General features: G+C 42.2%; 1 protein-coding gene across 8 annotated transcripts in view; it reads right to left on the reverse strand.

Moving 5' to 3' along the window:
* FAM149B1 (family with sequence similarity 149 member B1) overlaps positions 1–16169 on the reverse strand; it is an 87139-nt gene that overhangs the window by 28945 nt on the left and 42025 nt on the right. For 7 of the 8 annotated variants that reach the window (XM_068257645.1, XM_068257638.1, XM_068257640.1 and 4 more), the window contains 5 exons: positions 12688–12821; positions 10048–10101; positions 6949–7061; positions 4560–4784; positions 2541–2661 (listed from right to left, as the gene is read on the reverse strand). In XM_068257645.1, the coding sequence (XP_068113746.1) occupies positions 2541–2661; positions 4560–4784; positions 6949–7061; positions 10048–10101; positions 12688–12821 (647 nt within the window). The remainder of the gene's footprint in view (positions 1–2540; positions 2662–4559; positions 4785–6948; positions 7062–10047; positions 10102–12687; positions 12822–16169) is intronic. The other variant, XM_068257644.1, reaches the window with a different exon arrangement.

Raw genomic sequence — 16169 nt, forward strand, 5'->3', positions numbered from 1 at the left:
GATAGATCTCAATTACAGTACTTTGTTCTCATTTGTTCCTGAATTTCTTTGGATCTTGGCATGATGTCTAGCTTTTGAGGTGCTTTTGGTCTACTTCTCTGTGTCAGATAGCTCCTATTTAAGTGATTTCTTGATTGAAACAGGTGTGGCAGTAATCAGGCCTGGGGGTGACTAGAGAAATTGAACTCGGGTGTGATAAACCACAGTTAAGTTATTTTTTAACAAGGGGGGGGGGGGGGGGCAATCACTTTTTCACACAGGGCCATGTAGATTTGGTGGTTTTTTTTCCTCACTAAATAATAAAAACCATCATTTAAAACTGCATTTGGTGTTCAATTATGTTATCTTTGACTAATAGTTAACGGTTTTTGATGAGCAGAAACATTTAAGTGTGACAAACATGCAAAAGAATAAGATATCAGGAAGGGGGCAAATAGTTTTTCACACCACTGTGTGTATATATATATATATATATATATATATATATATATATATATATATATATATATATATATATATATATATATATATATATATATGTATGTATGTATGTATGTATGTATGTATGTATGTATGTATGTATGTATGTATGTATGTATGTATGTATGTATGTATGCATGCATGCATGCATGCATGCATGCATGCATGCATGTATGTATGTATGTATGTATATATATATATATATATATATATATATATATATATATATATATGTTTGTGTGTGTATGTATGTATGTACACACATTCCCACTCTAGATCCTGTAGACTACTCCCACTCTAGATCCTGTAGACTACTCCCACTCTAGATAAGGTGTAGAGTATGGGTGGGTTTATGTAAATGCTACTCAACCGTTTGGTCGAGGTAATAGATCGAAATGCCATAAAAAATGCGAAAAAAATGCTCAATTATGGGTATTTCGATCGATTATTTCCAACATGCTCGATCAGATTTCGATCGACGAAATAATCGAATCTATGGTGATTTTCAATTATTTCTCTCGATTGCCACCATAGATTTATCCACGATTCGACCGATTTTATCGATCGAACAAGAAATCGAGTGGGAAAACGCATAGTGTGTACCCAGCATAAGATCCGGGAGGGTGAACTCCATAAGAAGCTACTGGTTTATTTTTTGTCTCCCCCTGGAAAAAAAATATATTTTTGGTGCTACTGGTTTGCTGTTTTGCTTCTCTTCAGCACCATCTTGTGGACAGTTTGTCTAATTCTTTTGTAACATTGCTTGATCATCCAGAAAGAGCATAGTTTTTAGATCCTCTAATATAATGTAATTACAATTTGTTCAATGCACTGACTAAGGACCTGCGCAAGTAGTCTTGCCTTCCACACGCTGCTCATGTCTGAATTACATGTTTACCCTGTCTTTATCACTGATATTCTACTATTTGCTTTTCTATCTCCTTACACTATCCCCCTCCTCCCCATGCTACCTCATCACCTAACATTAACCCTCGGGGCTCAGCCCCGCTGCTATACCCTCACACTAAAGTACCAGCCCTGCCATGAGGCTACATGGTTGCCAAACTCACAACCAATCTGTGTGCTTGGCTATATCATATCAAAGTGCTAACGCCAAAAAATCACCCAGGGCTCCTTAGTCGCTCATTTACATTGTGGTCTATAGAGGCGCCAAGTAGTGACTAGCGGTACTGCGCCAAAATCACCTGCTTCAATAAAAACATTGATCCTATTAAAATGAGGCTCCTTGATAGATGTTTGATCATTTTGTCAATCGAACATTGATCGGGAAAGAGATAAAGCAGGAGAAAGCTCATTGAAAGGGGTAGGTGTCAGGGCTGAGGTGCAGACAGGTGCAGCACAAAAGTAAAGCTCTGTAGCTTTGTACTGCCGCACACAGCAAAACGCTTGCAGCCGCTGCAAAGGAGGAGCATTTGATTGCAGTCTGATGTACTGAAAACGGATAGATCTAAAGATATTTCAATGCACTTTACTTTTCTCTGAAAACTCAGCGTGGAGCCCCTAAAACCAATATTTACTTAAATGGCCACTTACAATAAAGGTTTTCAGGATTGGGCTATTTAAAATTGGCTGATTTAAAAGACTGTTACACAGAAAGCTGGTGCAAAAGTAAGGCCTCCTTTCCACAAACTGTCGATAGGCAGAGAAATGCCTCTCAAACTCTCTCAACTGCTCACTGCTGCCTGGTAACTGCTTGTTGCTGCATGATAACTGCTTACGTCTGCCTGGTAACTGCTTGCTGAGCACACAGCTCAACAGTTCGTGGAAAGGAGGCCTAAAACCGTTTCCTCTACTAACCAATCAGAATCCTCATTACATTCAACAGCTCAAACCTGATTGACTATTATCTTGATAAATCCACCTGACCAAACTCTACAAACTGACCTCCAATAATGTGCACAGGTGTATAGCATGGCCACTGAAGAGCAGATTACCTGGACTTTAAGTGCAGCCACAAAACTGTGCATAGTCCAAACATATACATACATACATATATATATATATACACACACACAAAAAACCCTCCAAAAATGATTCACCGTTTGTCTTTGTGATCCAGGCAGGTAGTGGTATTCTGCATCTGATGTACCAATGGGGGGGAGGAGGTTGTTTCTGTTGAATGGAACTGGTGAGCAGGGCAGCTGGTCATTTGCAGTCTGACTGTCCTCAACAAAACACATAATATAATTTTTTTTACAAAAAATAAAAAAAACAAAAATGGTTATCTTTTCCAAATTAATTGAAGAATAGTATTTAGTCAATAGCATTCAAACGACAAAAAACCCACATTGTAATAACAGGAATACATATTAAAAATATATTGTTTTTACTAGGAACATATGACAAACAATATTTTCAACTCAGTCTTCTGTGTCGATTGAAAAGAGAAAAAAAAAACTCAAGTATGCGACACACACGCACACACGCACACACACACACACACACACACACACACACACACACACACACACACACACACACGCACACGCACGCGCACGCACACGCACACGCACACACACACGCACTTTTGGCCGCCAATTGTCCGATTCGAACCCAATGCAGTGTGCAGATATGTAGTGTGCCAACTGGTGCAGTGTGTCCGCATGAGCAAGCTTTAGCATGTATAGATTACCCCGGCTTTCTTTCTCTAGTGTCCAGTGCAGCTTCAGGTTTATGGTCACGTGACTGCAGTAAGCCTGGCGCTCTAGTGGCCAGTTTGAGAAACTGAACAGGACACTAGAGGAAGCAAGCCAGAAAGAGGAAAGGTAGCTATACCTGCTAAACCACGCTCCGCAGCACACACTGCATACATCACCATCATATATCCCCCATGGATACGCTGACCCTCCCACTTTACACCCAAAATATGCCTGTCTATGGTGATATATGGTACATAGAAAGTAGATTGCAGTCAGTCAGACCTGACTCATAGATGTAAGGTACAACCATTATACTGTATGCTGCCCAACTTAGCAGGAATAAATAGTACAGTGAAAAATATGGTTGTCCCACATACATACTAAATTACAAAAAAGTAGTAGCATGGCCACATTCACTTCAGTGTCTAAAAGACATTTAAAAAAATATTAGAGTTGCCTTACATTACCAATGTTTATGTGATGTTACAGAGTTTCCCAAAGGTTAGGAGAAGATGGACCTGATTAAATGGGGTGTAGGATTGTTATATTGTGGATGGTAGTTATGTTGTGTGATTGAAAAAGCTATGTTAAATATAATTTTACCTTCTTAAAGGGAACACGAGATAAGAGGGATATGCTGCAATATTTATTTCCTTGTAAACATGTCAGTTGCCTAGCAGCCCTGTTGATCTTCTGAGTCAAAACCCTGGAACAAGCATATGGCTAATGCAGTAAAACCTGAGTCAGTCAAGTCAGAGTACCTGATCTGCTGCATGCTTGTGCAGGGTCTATGGCTGAAAGGATTTTAGAGACAGGATCAGGAAGTCTGTCGGGCAACTGGAGTTGTTGAAAAGAAAATAAATATGGCAGCCTCCATATCACTATCACCTCGGGTTCCCTTTAAATCTGAAGATATTTGCAGTTACTCAGCTTTATGTAAGCAAAAAGCACCTCCTATGATACATCACTACTGAATAAGCAAATCAGTCCTTTACATTTAGCAAAACTCACATCTAGAACTGCTGGTGTGCAACGTGCCTACACACGCACTACCGCAGCCAACGACGGGCCCGCCAGCACCTTCCGCTGGGCGGGTTTATAGCAGACTGTAGTGCGTGTGTACGCACTGTCGGCGGACTGATAAGGCTGTTCCTGAACGATCCGCCCGGCGGATCGTTCAGGAACAGCCTTATCAGTCTGCCGACAGTGCATACACACGCACTACAGTCTGCTGAAAACCCGCCCAGCGGAAGGTGCCGACGGACCCGCCGTTGGCTGCTGTAGTGCGTGTGTACGCACCTTACAGCTAACTACCAAGCCATACTAACATTCTGTCTTGATGAGCTGATTAGAGAGCAGTTAATTAAAAGCTGATAAAACAAGAAAGATAACTCAGATACCAAACCCCAAGATACGTACAGTCTGGTTCCCCTGATGACTTCTTCAATTTTTGGAGTCCCTGACCTAGAATTATTAGGATTATTATTGATTGGGTGAAGAGTTCGTGGAGGGTTTCTTCTTCTTGCGGAAGGGACATTGTGGGACAATGAGGAGGAGCTGTGCTCCAGTGGTCGGCCTGGCCGTGGTTTCCCTGAGATCACAGCAGCAGAAGTGGGTCTCATCGGTGATTTGTCATCAGAATCTCTGAAAGAAAACATTTTGCTAGTGTCACTAGAAGGCATTAAATTGTGCCTGGTAAAAACATCTATAAAACAAAATGAGACATGAACTAGTAGAATGCAAATACAAGTAGGCGTCTAGAGAAGTCCAAAGGCCTTTTTCCAGAAACACACACACACACACACACACACACACACACACACACACACACACACACACACACACACACACACACACACACACACACACACACACACACACACACACACACACACACACACACACACACACACACACACACACACACACACACACACACACACACACACACACACACACACACACACACACACACACACACACACACACACCCTCAGAGAGCACAGGAGCCCTGTATAGTGTAGTGGCTGGATAGTGTAATGGTTAAGGGCTCTGCCTCTGACGCAGGAGACCTGGGTTCGAATCTCGGCTCTGCCTGTTCAGTAAGCCAGCACCTATTCAGTAGGAGACCTTGGGCAAGACTCCCTAACACTGCTACTGCCTATAGAGCGCGTCCTAGTGGCTGCAGCTCTGGCGCTTTGAGTCCGCCAGGAGAAAAGCGCGATATAAATGTTCTGTGTTTGTTTGTTAGTGGTTAGCTGCACCAGGTGCCTCCTACAGGTGCTCCTAGCTGCAGATTTTTTTCTCCGAGACACTGTCACTTGACCTAAAGAAGCGTGCAAAGAAATGGCAAATGCGTTGTCTTTTTGAGTGCTCAATAATAGTGTACTAGTTAAGGGCTCTGCCTTTGACATGGGAGACCAGGGTTCGAATCCTGGCTAGGTCAAGTACCTATTCAGTAAGGAGTTCAAGGCAAGACTCCCTAACACTGCAGGGTGGCCTCCTGAGCGCGTCCCAGTGGCTGCAGCTCTTGAGCGCTTTGAGTCTGACAGGAGAAAAGCGCTATACAAATGTTCGGATTATATATTATTAATAAAGGAACCTATAAAAAGTTTTGCACATTACTATGGTGAGCTATTTTCCTTACCTTTCAAAAAAGAAAAGAAAAAGTAACTTAAAAAAAAAAAAAAACTTTGCAATTATTGGGTGCCTCTTCCTTCTCTGTTCAGTAGAATTCAAATACTGTCTCTGTACAACATACAAACAACACGCTAGTAAAGGAAAAAGGAACAATCTGGTGTCTGCCTGTAAATGCGCTCTTGGCAGGCAGGACAGTTTTTCATGCACCACCCCTTATAATTTAATGCAGCAATGAATTCTTCTAGTACAAGAGCATTGTAACAAATTCACCCGTCAGCGCTGAGTCCTGCGGCGTCCGTCATGGCGTGTTGGCTGGTACTCGTTCGTGCATGCAGCGTGCTGCTTCACCACCCTCTGGCGTCCCCAGCGTCCCTGCAGCCGAGCTCTGTCCTCCACGCGTGCGTAATGAGAATGAACAGTCGCGCACGAGATCAGGCGGCCTTTACAGGCTCAGGAGGCGGGTGAATAGGTGTCAGCAGTGAGGTCATTGACCACACCTCTCTGGGAGGCTGCACGCTGGAATCATCTCCACAGTATATAAGGCCAGGAGCTTCAGTTGCTCACTGGCCTTGATACTAATCAGTTCGCTGGTTTTTGGCCCTAGTTAGCTTCTTTGAGCTACATCATATATTGTGGTACACACCATATATATGTACTCCAGTTAGTCTGTTATTATTTGATCATTGATAGCTGTAATTTGTAATGCAGTAGTAATCTGATATATTGTATTCTTGTATGATTATCTGTGTACCGAATTATTGCCTGCCTCCAGACCTTGCTCTAGTCTCTTCCTTCTGTACGTTAGCCATCTGATTTCTGTTACTGACTCAGCTTGACTTGACTACGTTACTGGGATATCCCTAGAAACTGACAGTCATCTGATACCTGTGTTGACCCTGCTGTTTACCGACTACGATTACGCCTTACGTTTTTGTACCACGACTATACTTGTGCTCAAGTACTGACTGGTCTAGACCTCATTTGTATTATACTTTCTGTACGTATTGTCTTCTCACGTCCCAGCGTGATAAGCACCTGGATCAGCATGTATCCAGGAAAGTTGCATTTTCTGAACCAGGTCAGAAATCACAGCCAACACATTCCTCCACTGTAGGATTCCTTTTCATACCCGCACCTATAAATAAAAAGCGGAAAGAAAAATACTCACAGGACTTTTTCCATCAGATGCAGGTTCCTCTGCTGTAAAGGAATTCCGTGGATCAACATTAAATCATTAAGGTGACGCTGATTCATAATGTTTCCAACTTGAGAACGATTGGCCTGCAAACCATTGCAAAACAGTGTAAACATACGGGAGAACAATAAAAAAATGGATTTGACAAATGTAAAACAAAAATAAATGAATGTACACCAATATGCATACTCAAAGATAATTGAACAGGTATTAAACTGATGTTACCAATGGCATAAGTGAATACAGTAGCCAAAACCATCAGCTGTTTTTTTCTTTAAAGGACAACCGAGGTGACAAGCGACATAATGAGATAGACATGTGAATATACAGTGCCAAGCACACAATTTATTATGATGTGTTCCTTTTCTTTCTTTCTCTGCCTGAAAGAGTTAAACATCAGGTATGCAAGTTACAGTTTCTGTCCACTTCCGACTGGGTCAGACTATAGCATAACCCTCACTGATAAGTAATTACAGCCATAAAACACTTTCCTGTCAGTAAATGGCTTCTGATTTTTGCCCTCTAAACCTAGGTGCGTCTTATAGTCTGCAAAATATGGCAATTCCCTCATTTCAGGGTAGCATAATCTTGGACAAGGAAATGGCAGGTATACTTTGTTGCATATCCCTTGTATGCAGTGACTACTTGAAGTCTGATTTTAGCACCATGCCCTAAGTATTTTCTCTGGTGATGATCTATCAAGCCTCTACTGCAGCCGCCTTCAACACCCCTGCTTGTTCCAGGGACTTTACATTTCTTCTTCAGTATAATGAAGACTTGCTCAATTAAATTTAAATCAGGCGACTGGCTTGGCCATTGAAACATTTTCCATTATGTAGGTTTGAGAAATTCCAGTGTTGCTTTAGCAGTCATTTTGGGAACATTTTCTTATTAGAGGATGAAGCATCAGCCAATTAGTTTGGAGGATTTTCCAAAACATGGAGCAGATCTCATTTCTATATGCCTCTGAATTCATTGTGCAACTGCCATCAGCAGTTACAGCATCAATGAAGGAGTGTGGCAGTACCTGCATAAATGCCCAATCCATGACACCCTATTTTATTCCTCCCTGAGACACCTGTACATCTCCATTACCTTTAGGCAGGGAACACACTTGCAGGGCCGTTTTCCCCTGTGTTTCCTAGGTTTCCATCGGGTTTTGCGGTCGCGTCTAACGCGTGCGTTTTTCCGCGTGCGTTTCCGCGTTTATGCGATTGCATGGCATGTACTGCCATGCAACGTGCGGGAAAAAGCAGAAAACTGTGCGTTTAGAAAACGCGGAGAAAAACGCGAACGCAAACGCGCACAAACGCATGCGGCACAGCGTTTCCTGCGCTAGGCTATTAATTTCAATAGCCTCTAAAATCGTGCGCGTTTTGCCGTTCGCGGCAAAACGCGCAAAAACGCATGTAGAGTGTTCCCTGCCCCAATGTTCACCTGCCTCTTACTTTATTACCATTAGTGTGTGCTATTTTAGGTACTTTGTCCACATTTCCTGGTGTTGTGGTCTAACCTGGACTTATTACACATGGATTATTATGCACTACTCTGCCAGTGATGGTAACCGCAGCACACTGCAGTTTTAGGTCCCGTGTCGCTACTGTTTATTGATAGGACTGGTGACAGTAGCAGCAGGACAAATTCTGAAATGTAGAACACTATAAAAAGTGTTCAGATCCAGTAAATGTTGTACAACTGGTGAGAACTTTCCTATGTAAAGCAATCCAAAAGCCTTTTAAGGAAGAGGAGTGGAATATTTGCAAGTGGTTGGACCAGTCAACTGAACTACTCATATTAAAACAGAATTGACTTGCTGAAGGCAGAACTAAAGAAAGAAGGAACACACACATAGCAAGTGCATTGCAGGCCAGTCACAGCATCACCACAAAAGAAACCCAGTATTTGGTGACATCCGTAGGTTTGCAGGTTTCAAGTAGCTGCAGACTGCAAAGGATTTTTAATAAAGAACTGAGCATATTCATACTATTTATGCTTATTAGTTTGCCCAAATTCATTTGAGTCTATAAAGATGGAAGACCCTGTATAAAGGTGGCTGTAATTTTGAAATGGTTCATATGACATATTTTGTTAAACTAAAAGAGGTTAGTGAGATCTTGATTGTGTCATTTGAAATTCACTGTAGTTGAGTTCAGGGACAAAATTATGGAAATTGTGCAGCTTTCCAAATTTACGGATATGTAAAGATTGCTTCACAGGATACAAAGAAAACTTTTGAATGGTTGCTTGGAATTTTTTTTTTAGTGATAAATGTGCTGTATATCCCCACGTATAGGTTGCCTGCAGATAAGTCCACCCCCCCCCCTATTTTTGGCCTAAAAAAATAGGCCAAAAAGCCATGACCCACCGATTAGCAAACCCCAAATGTAGCACCCTAGCATCCCATGCAGAGTGCATGTTGGAGTGTGCTGGTCAAAGCATATCTACCCCTCTTTACTACAAATGCAGTCTCTGCATCTTCCAGGCAGCTTCTAAACTCTCCACTAGAGCTCCAATCTTTCTGTCATGTGACGGCTTTTGATCCCGGAGCTCTAGCGGGTATTACAGAAGCTGCCAGGGAAACGTGAGGATGCAAGCTGGAGCGAGGACAAGTACCGTAGATATACTTCCACCTGCGCGCTCCAACACGTGCTCTGCATAGGGGGGCCCTGCTCATGGTATATAACCTGCAGATAGGCAGATCCCTACAAGTCAGCTTATCTGCAGTGATAAACAGTAATCTGACCTCTGACCTCTCTTAGTGGAAAAATCGGATCAATTTTTCAGATTTGTCAGATTTCTCAAAAGTTACAATCAGAAACATTGATTGCAATTCTCAAATTGAAAAGAAATATAAAATGATTGTTTCATGTGTAGACACCTTTAGACTGATATGTGAAATGATGATTACCTCCCTAATATAATTTATATTACTATTCTTTTTAATGAACAATACTACATAAATGTAAGTATAAATATAAAGTATGAATGGTTTTCTATATGACTATTGCATGGGAGCTGCACAAGCGGCACTGGCCATATGAGGTTGTTCAGTACAGAAGATTGCATACATACGTGGGAGGATTTGCCTCTCTTTTTGCTCCGGAGGACGCGGTTGCATTTTAAGCACTACCACATTGAACAGCCCATAGCAGAGACAGCAGGCGGAAAGAGAACAGAACACACTGAAGTTAAAGAAAACAGAAACAGGTAGAAGGATAGAAAAGACAGTGAAGGATAAAAATAGAATTATTAAAGCAATAAAGAAACAAGAAAAGTACTAAAAAGAAAAAAGGGAAAAAAGCTTTGCAGTTCTCCTCATAACAGAATACTAACCAGTTATCAGTATACAAAAAAAAAAAAAAGTGGTTTATAAAAGATATTAGCAATGCTAATGACAAAACTCCATGCCTTTGTTTTGAAATTATCTGATGTAATGCTGTCTTCCCAATTTCATATGCCACAATAGTGCTATTGCCTAATTTACACAGTACATGTTTTAGCATCTCCCACTCTTTCTTGGTGATTGGAATTATCAAAAGCATTTGAAAAGAATCTGAAGTGAAAAAAATGGATACGGACCACTGTAGAGGGAAGCCTCTGGATTGCTCCAGAAGCTTCTGCAATCCTCATCAAGCCCTCACATGTAGGGTTAGGGCCTGTGCAGCAGCAAAGAGCAAAAAGCTGTGCCCCCATACTACTGTGCAGGTCCTACACTGTGTCTGTGCAAGGCATCCAAGATTGAACACGGAGGAATGCACAGCCACAAGCACCATATTCCACATTATTACTGATTATCTCCTAAGGATCCCAGCGCAGTTCAGAGGAATATAGGAAGAGCGGGAGGTTTCCCCCTACTGAGCCAAGTTTCTAAATATTTTCTTTTCCTCACATCAGGTACCCTTTTCTTACAAGATATGCGATTTCATTGATGACGGGTTCTTTAAGAACTACACTGAGGGACCATTAATTGAATAAAATGTTTTTCTTAAAGCGGACCTGAACTCAGAACTTCCTCTTTGCTCTAAAAGATAAGCAACAGCATAATAATCTTTACAGAAAAATATATATTTGTTTCAGCTGATACAAATCCTGCAATAAATCTGTAGTGGTCTACTTCCTGCTTTTATGGAAGCAGACATAGGGTTAACATCCTGTGTATACAAATTAGCTGCCCTGCCGAGGACTGTCGAGATTCCTGTGCTAACACAGCGGAGAGATCAAATTACAGTTGCGCTTAGTCACAGATGAGGGGGGATTACACAGGCTAATCTCTCTGAATACATACATGGTAGATTAATATGTGTTTTCCTCGTGTTCTGTGCATGAGTTCAGGTCCACCTTAAGTTAGTAATGAATCTACACTTCCTCTACTACTGTATTGTCTAATATTTAGAAAACTTTCCTCAGATACTTCTCTCATCACTCCAGTGAATGTGAAATAAGTGCTTGTAGAATTTGTTCTTTCCATGCATAAACTTATTGAATAAGGTGGAACACATAGCAATTAGGAAATGCAAAGTCTGGTGACCATGGCAAATGGAAATTGTCTGTTAACTGATTTGACTTTATCTTCTGAAGACATTGGCCCTTTTTCAGTTCACTTTTTCTAAGTTTTCTCCTAACTCTCATAACTTTTCAGTACTCTGCAATTGATAAAGTACCAAAAAGTAGATGAAAAAGTACTGTCAAAATTATTCAAAAGCTCTGTACACTTGCTAGATTAAAACTGGCACAAGTACAGCAGCCCCTGCCTGACCAGCGATCAGTAAGGCGGATTACCGTAACTTGACAGAGCAATGGCCAATACCTTTTTCCTTGCGATAACCCCACCTGCCACATGATATCACGTCTGCACTTCTCCATCGGCTCTCTGCCTCCCTGCTTTATTACAGAAAGCACCATCAGCTGTACAGCTGTCTCAGCCTCTGTAAAGCCTTGGCCCAGTGATGTCACTTGAGGGATCAGGTCCCGATCGGGTGACATCAATCCAGCATGTGTACCGGCCTTAAGTATTTTCTTGCTTGCTTTTGGCCTAAAAGGCATTTTATTGATAAGGTGTGAAAATATCACCTAGGAGAAAAGCGAATTGAGCAAGTATTATCGTCTATTAAGTGATCTGGCTCAATCAGCTTAAAATGTAAATGGTTGCTTGTTGGTTACTGCCTACAACAGTCTATTTCCCATAACAAAATAAGAATAAAAGTTTGAATAAACTGCTGAAATGTCTGGAATTTACAATCAACAGTACAGTCACATGACCTTTGCTTCTAAACCATATTATGCCTGATAGACAGGATCCTTTTCAAGTCCTCAGGAGCTTGTTGCCATAGCTAAAAGAGCATGCTTTTGCTAAAAGAGCATTCCAATCACCCCAGGGTGGGTGGCTGAGCAGTAGCTCAGTTGTCTTGTCTGGGAGGAGTGGTGAGTGACAACTTGGCTATAGTAACCCCTTCCAGAATCCCAAATCCCTCCGCTCTAGTAAGAGTAAGGGACTGCAATTCATAACTGCACTTTAAGGTGTCTTACTGAAGAAGCCGGGCGATGGTGGTCTTTAGGGATTTCAGTTCACATACACTGGAAACCCTTGAAAAATATAACAAAAGTTCACTCACTGTGCAATGAATTTAGGCTACCACTTTTCAGTATATGTCTATGACAAGAGCATCTCCACCTCAGTGCATTGTAGTCACCGTGGGGGAGGGCAATTCTTACCACATTGGGGGAAACGGCAGGAATTCTAGAATGTGGAACAGGAGGTAGAACCAATGGAAGACGCTGGAGAGGAGCATATGGATTCACCAATTCCACCCTTGTGGTTTTAATTGCTATGTCATGTCTGTCATCATCTGTTACAAAGACATGGTTAAATTCAGATTAAATATAAGTATAACATATCAAGCATTCTGATCAAAATTAAAGCGTATACATATATAAAAAAAATAAAGAATTCAAACAGTATAAAAAGGTGACAAATTTGGCATGATTAATGTATATTTTGTTAAAGGACTTCTGTAGGGGGGGGAAAAAAAAGGAGTTGAACTCACCTGGGGCTTCTAATGGTCCCCCGCAGATGTCCTGCGCCTGCACAGCCACTCACTGATGCTCCGGGCCCCGCCTCCGGTTCCCTTCTGAAATTTCCGACTTTAAAGTCAGAAAACCACTGGCAGACTGTACTGGGCCTGCGCAATACACTCCTGGTGACGTCAGTGGCAGCGAAGGCGTGGCCATGCAGGCGCAGTGGTTTTTAAGACTTTAAAGTCAGAAATTCCAGAATTGAACTGGAGCATCAGTGAGTGGCTGTGTGGGCACAGGACGTCTGCGGGGGACCATTAGAAGCCCTGGGTAAGTTCAACTCTATTTCCCCCTACCCCCCTTCTAAAAAGGTATGCAACAGCATAATAATCTTTAAAGAAAACCAGAGACAAGATTTAATAAACGTTTTATACGTATATGGCCGCTGAAGACATATGTTGAGAGCGCACTTCTCTCGCGCAGACTGGCCGCAACTGGCAGAACTTATGGGACCCGGTACCAGAGATGGAGAAGGCTAAGGACGGCGGCGTGGGAGCTTTCCGTACACATCGGGCTGGAGGAAGCCCTAGGTATGTATAAAACTTTTATTGGCTCTCGTCTCTGGTACATTTCTTTGTTACAGCTGATACAAATCATGCAATAAATCTGCAGTGTGTCTACTTCCAACTTTCATAGAACCAGACATAGGATTAATATCCTGTGTTTACAAATTAGCTTGCTCCGCTGAGGCTGCCAAAATTTCAAAGCGGACACAGCTGAGAGATAGAATTATACTTGTGATTAGTCACAGATGAGGGGGAATTAGACAGGCTAAACTTTCTAAATACATACAGGGTGCATTTCTCTAGGTTTTCCTTCTGTCCTGTGCAAGAGTTCAGGTCCACTTTACCACTTAACGACCGCCTAACGCCGATAGGCGTCGGCGGGTCGTTAGTGGTATAGCATGGAAACGCCGTAAGGGAGATCGGCGATCCCCGGCCTCTGATTGGCCGGGGATCGCCGGCATCTGATAGGCAGAAGCCTATCCTATCATCCGTCCTGCGCCGCTCAGAGGGGAAGGGTCCTTAAGTGGTTAAAGTGTATGGCCGTTTCCCCAGATTTTACCATCTTTGTTCAGAATTGAATTATCTCATCAATACCAGCAAAACAAACTGGGAGTGAACTGTGGTTTTTCAATAGCTTGTGTGCTCTTATAGCTCTATCCACTGACTTAACTATATATCAACAGGTTAAGGTTTTATCAGACCCAGGTGATGAGAAGTAAAAAGAATAATCTACCTCTCAGATAACATGGTGAGTTGAATCTTCAAAAATTCAAGGTACTCAAGCCAAAAAGAAATCAGGCTGAGTGGGTGGAGAGAGCAAACTATTACACAGCAATTTGTACATCAGGTATACAGTTTGATCACATGGAATGCAATAATGTTCTCTGTGTGACCAAAAGAAATGCATTCTACACCAGGGACTCTCGCAACTGTCCAGCTGAAATAGATCGCAGAAGGTTAGTGTAGCAATGAGATTTCCACAAGTCCTTTACAACAGGTATGCCAAGAGTTTAAAGGCGGCCATACACTGATAGATTTGCAGCAGATTAGACCATCAGATAGATTTCTATCAGATGCTTGTCAGGTCGAATCTGACAGGAATCTATCTGATGTGTGCCACAGAATGAAATCTATTGGAAACCTATTGATCTAAATGCATTATTGCACCACTAGATCCAATGCAACTCTATGGGCGATCGATCTGCTGCCTGATTTTCCATCCTGTCAGATAGATCAAATCGATCGAAATCGGACACAATTCGATCGGCTGATCAATCATGCATCTAATTGCGGCCGATCGATTCGATCGATCGTTCGATGGCTGAAATCAACCAGTGTATAGGTCCCTTAAAAGGCCCTTCCTTATCCCCTAAACCCCAAGTGCTTTCCCAAAGAAAATCCTGAAGGACTCCAGGAAATTCAATTACTGAATAGAGGAATCTGAACTCCCAGGTACGCCGACACGTCACACAGAACGAAGCATAGAGAAGGGAAGACCACTTCTAACATGATCCTTCTTATATCTAAATTGTAGGGATTCCTAAATTTAATAATATTAGATCAAGTAGCTGCCCCGAATATTTAATCTTTAGACCTGCAATGACATTTCTACAGTAGTCTTATAACCTAATTCATCATTCTGCTTTACCCATCTGACCAAAGCTTTACTCCCTCCCTGGAATTGCAGAAATACCGGGCATAGCATGGATTCACATGGCCATGCGCACTGATGAGGACCAGGAAGTCCGAAACAGGCTGTGTGCAGCTTGGATTGGAGTTGCTCTTCAAAATGTATAAGCTAACCAGTGGTTCTAGATGTGTGTCTGACTTTCAGGGACATAGAGAAATGACTTGCATTTTCAGGAGTGATGGATCCTGGACAACCACACTGAATTTAAAGAGGAACTATAGTGAAAATAACAATGGCCTCAATTCATAAAAGGCTTTGCGGTAAAAAAAATATGGGAGGGAAAATACCGCATTCGGTATTTTAGACCCTTGTGTGCTAATTCATAAAGATTTTCACAGCTGCCTTTGAAGTTCAGTAAATTACCGCAGCCCATTGAGCGGTACAGCAGAAGTATGGTAATATCTCTCTTTTGTTACAAGCTGTAATTACGGTTCCCTGCACGGACTTGCAAAGACTTCAGCTCCCTGCACAGATGACTCACACAGACTTCAGCTCCCTGCACAGATGACTCACACAGACTTCAGCTCCCTGCACAGATGACTCACACAGACTTCAGCTCCCTGCACAGATGACTCACACAGACTTCGGTTCCCTGCACAAATGACTCACACAGACTTCGGCTCCCTGCACAGACAATTCACAGAGACTTTGGCTCCCTGCACAGACTTCAGCTCCCTGCACAGATGACTCACACAGACTTCAGCTCCCTGCACAGATGACTCACACAGATGACTAACACAGACTTCGGCTCCTTGCATAGATGACTCACATAGACTTCAGCTCCCTGCACAGACTCACAGAGACTGCAGCTCCCTGCATAGACTTTCGGCTCCCTGCACTTTGCATTGTTAAGATCTCACCAGAGGTGTTGGTAACTTGATAAGACCTCATTAGAGGTGTCGGTAATTACCGTCTGGCTTACCACT

The sequence above is a fragment of the Hyperolius riggenbachi genome, chromosome 10 (genome assembly GCF_040937935.1).
Source record: "Hyperolius riggenbachi isolate aHypRig1 chromosome 10, aHypRig1.pri, whole genome shotgun sequence".
In the NCBI taxonomy this organism is placed as follows: domain Eukaryota; kingdom Metazoa; phylum Chordata; class Amphibia; order Anura; family Hyperoliidae; genus Hyperolius; species Hyperolius riggenbachi.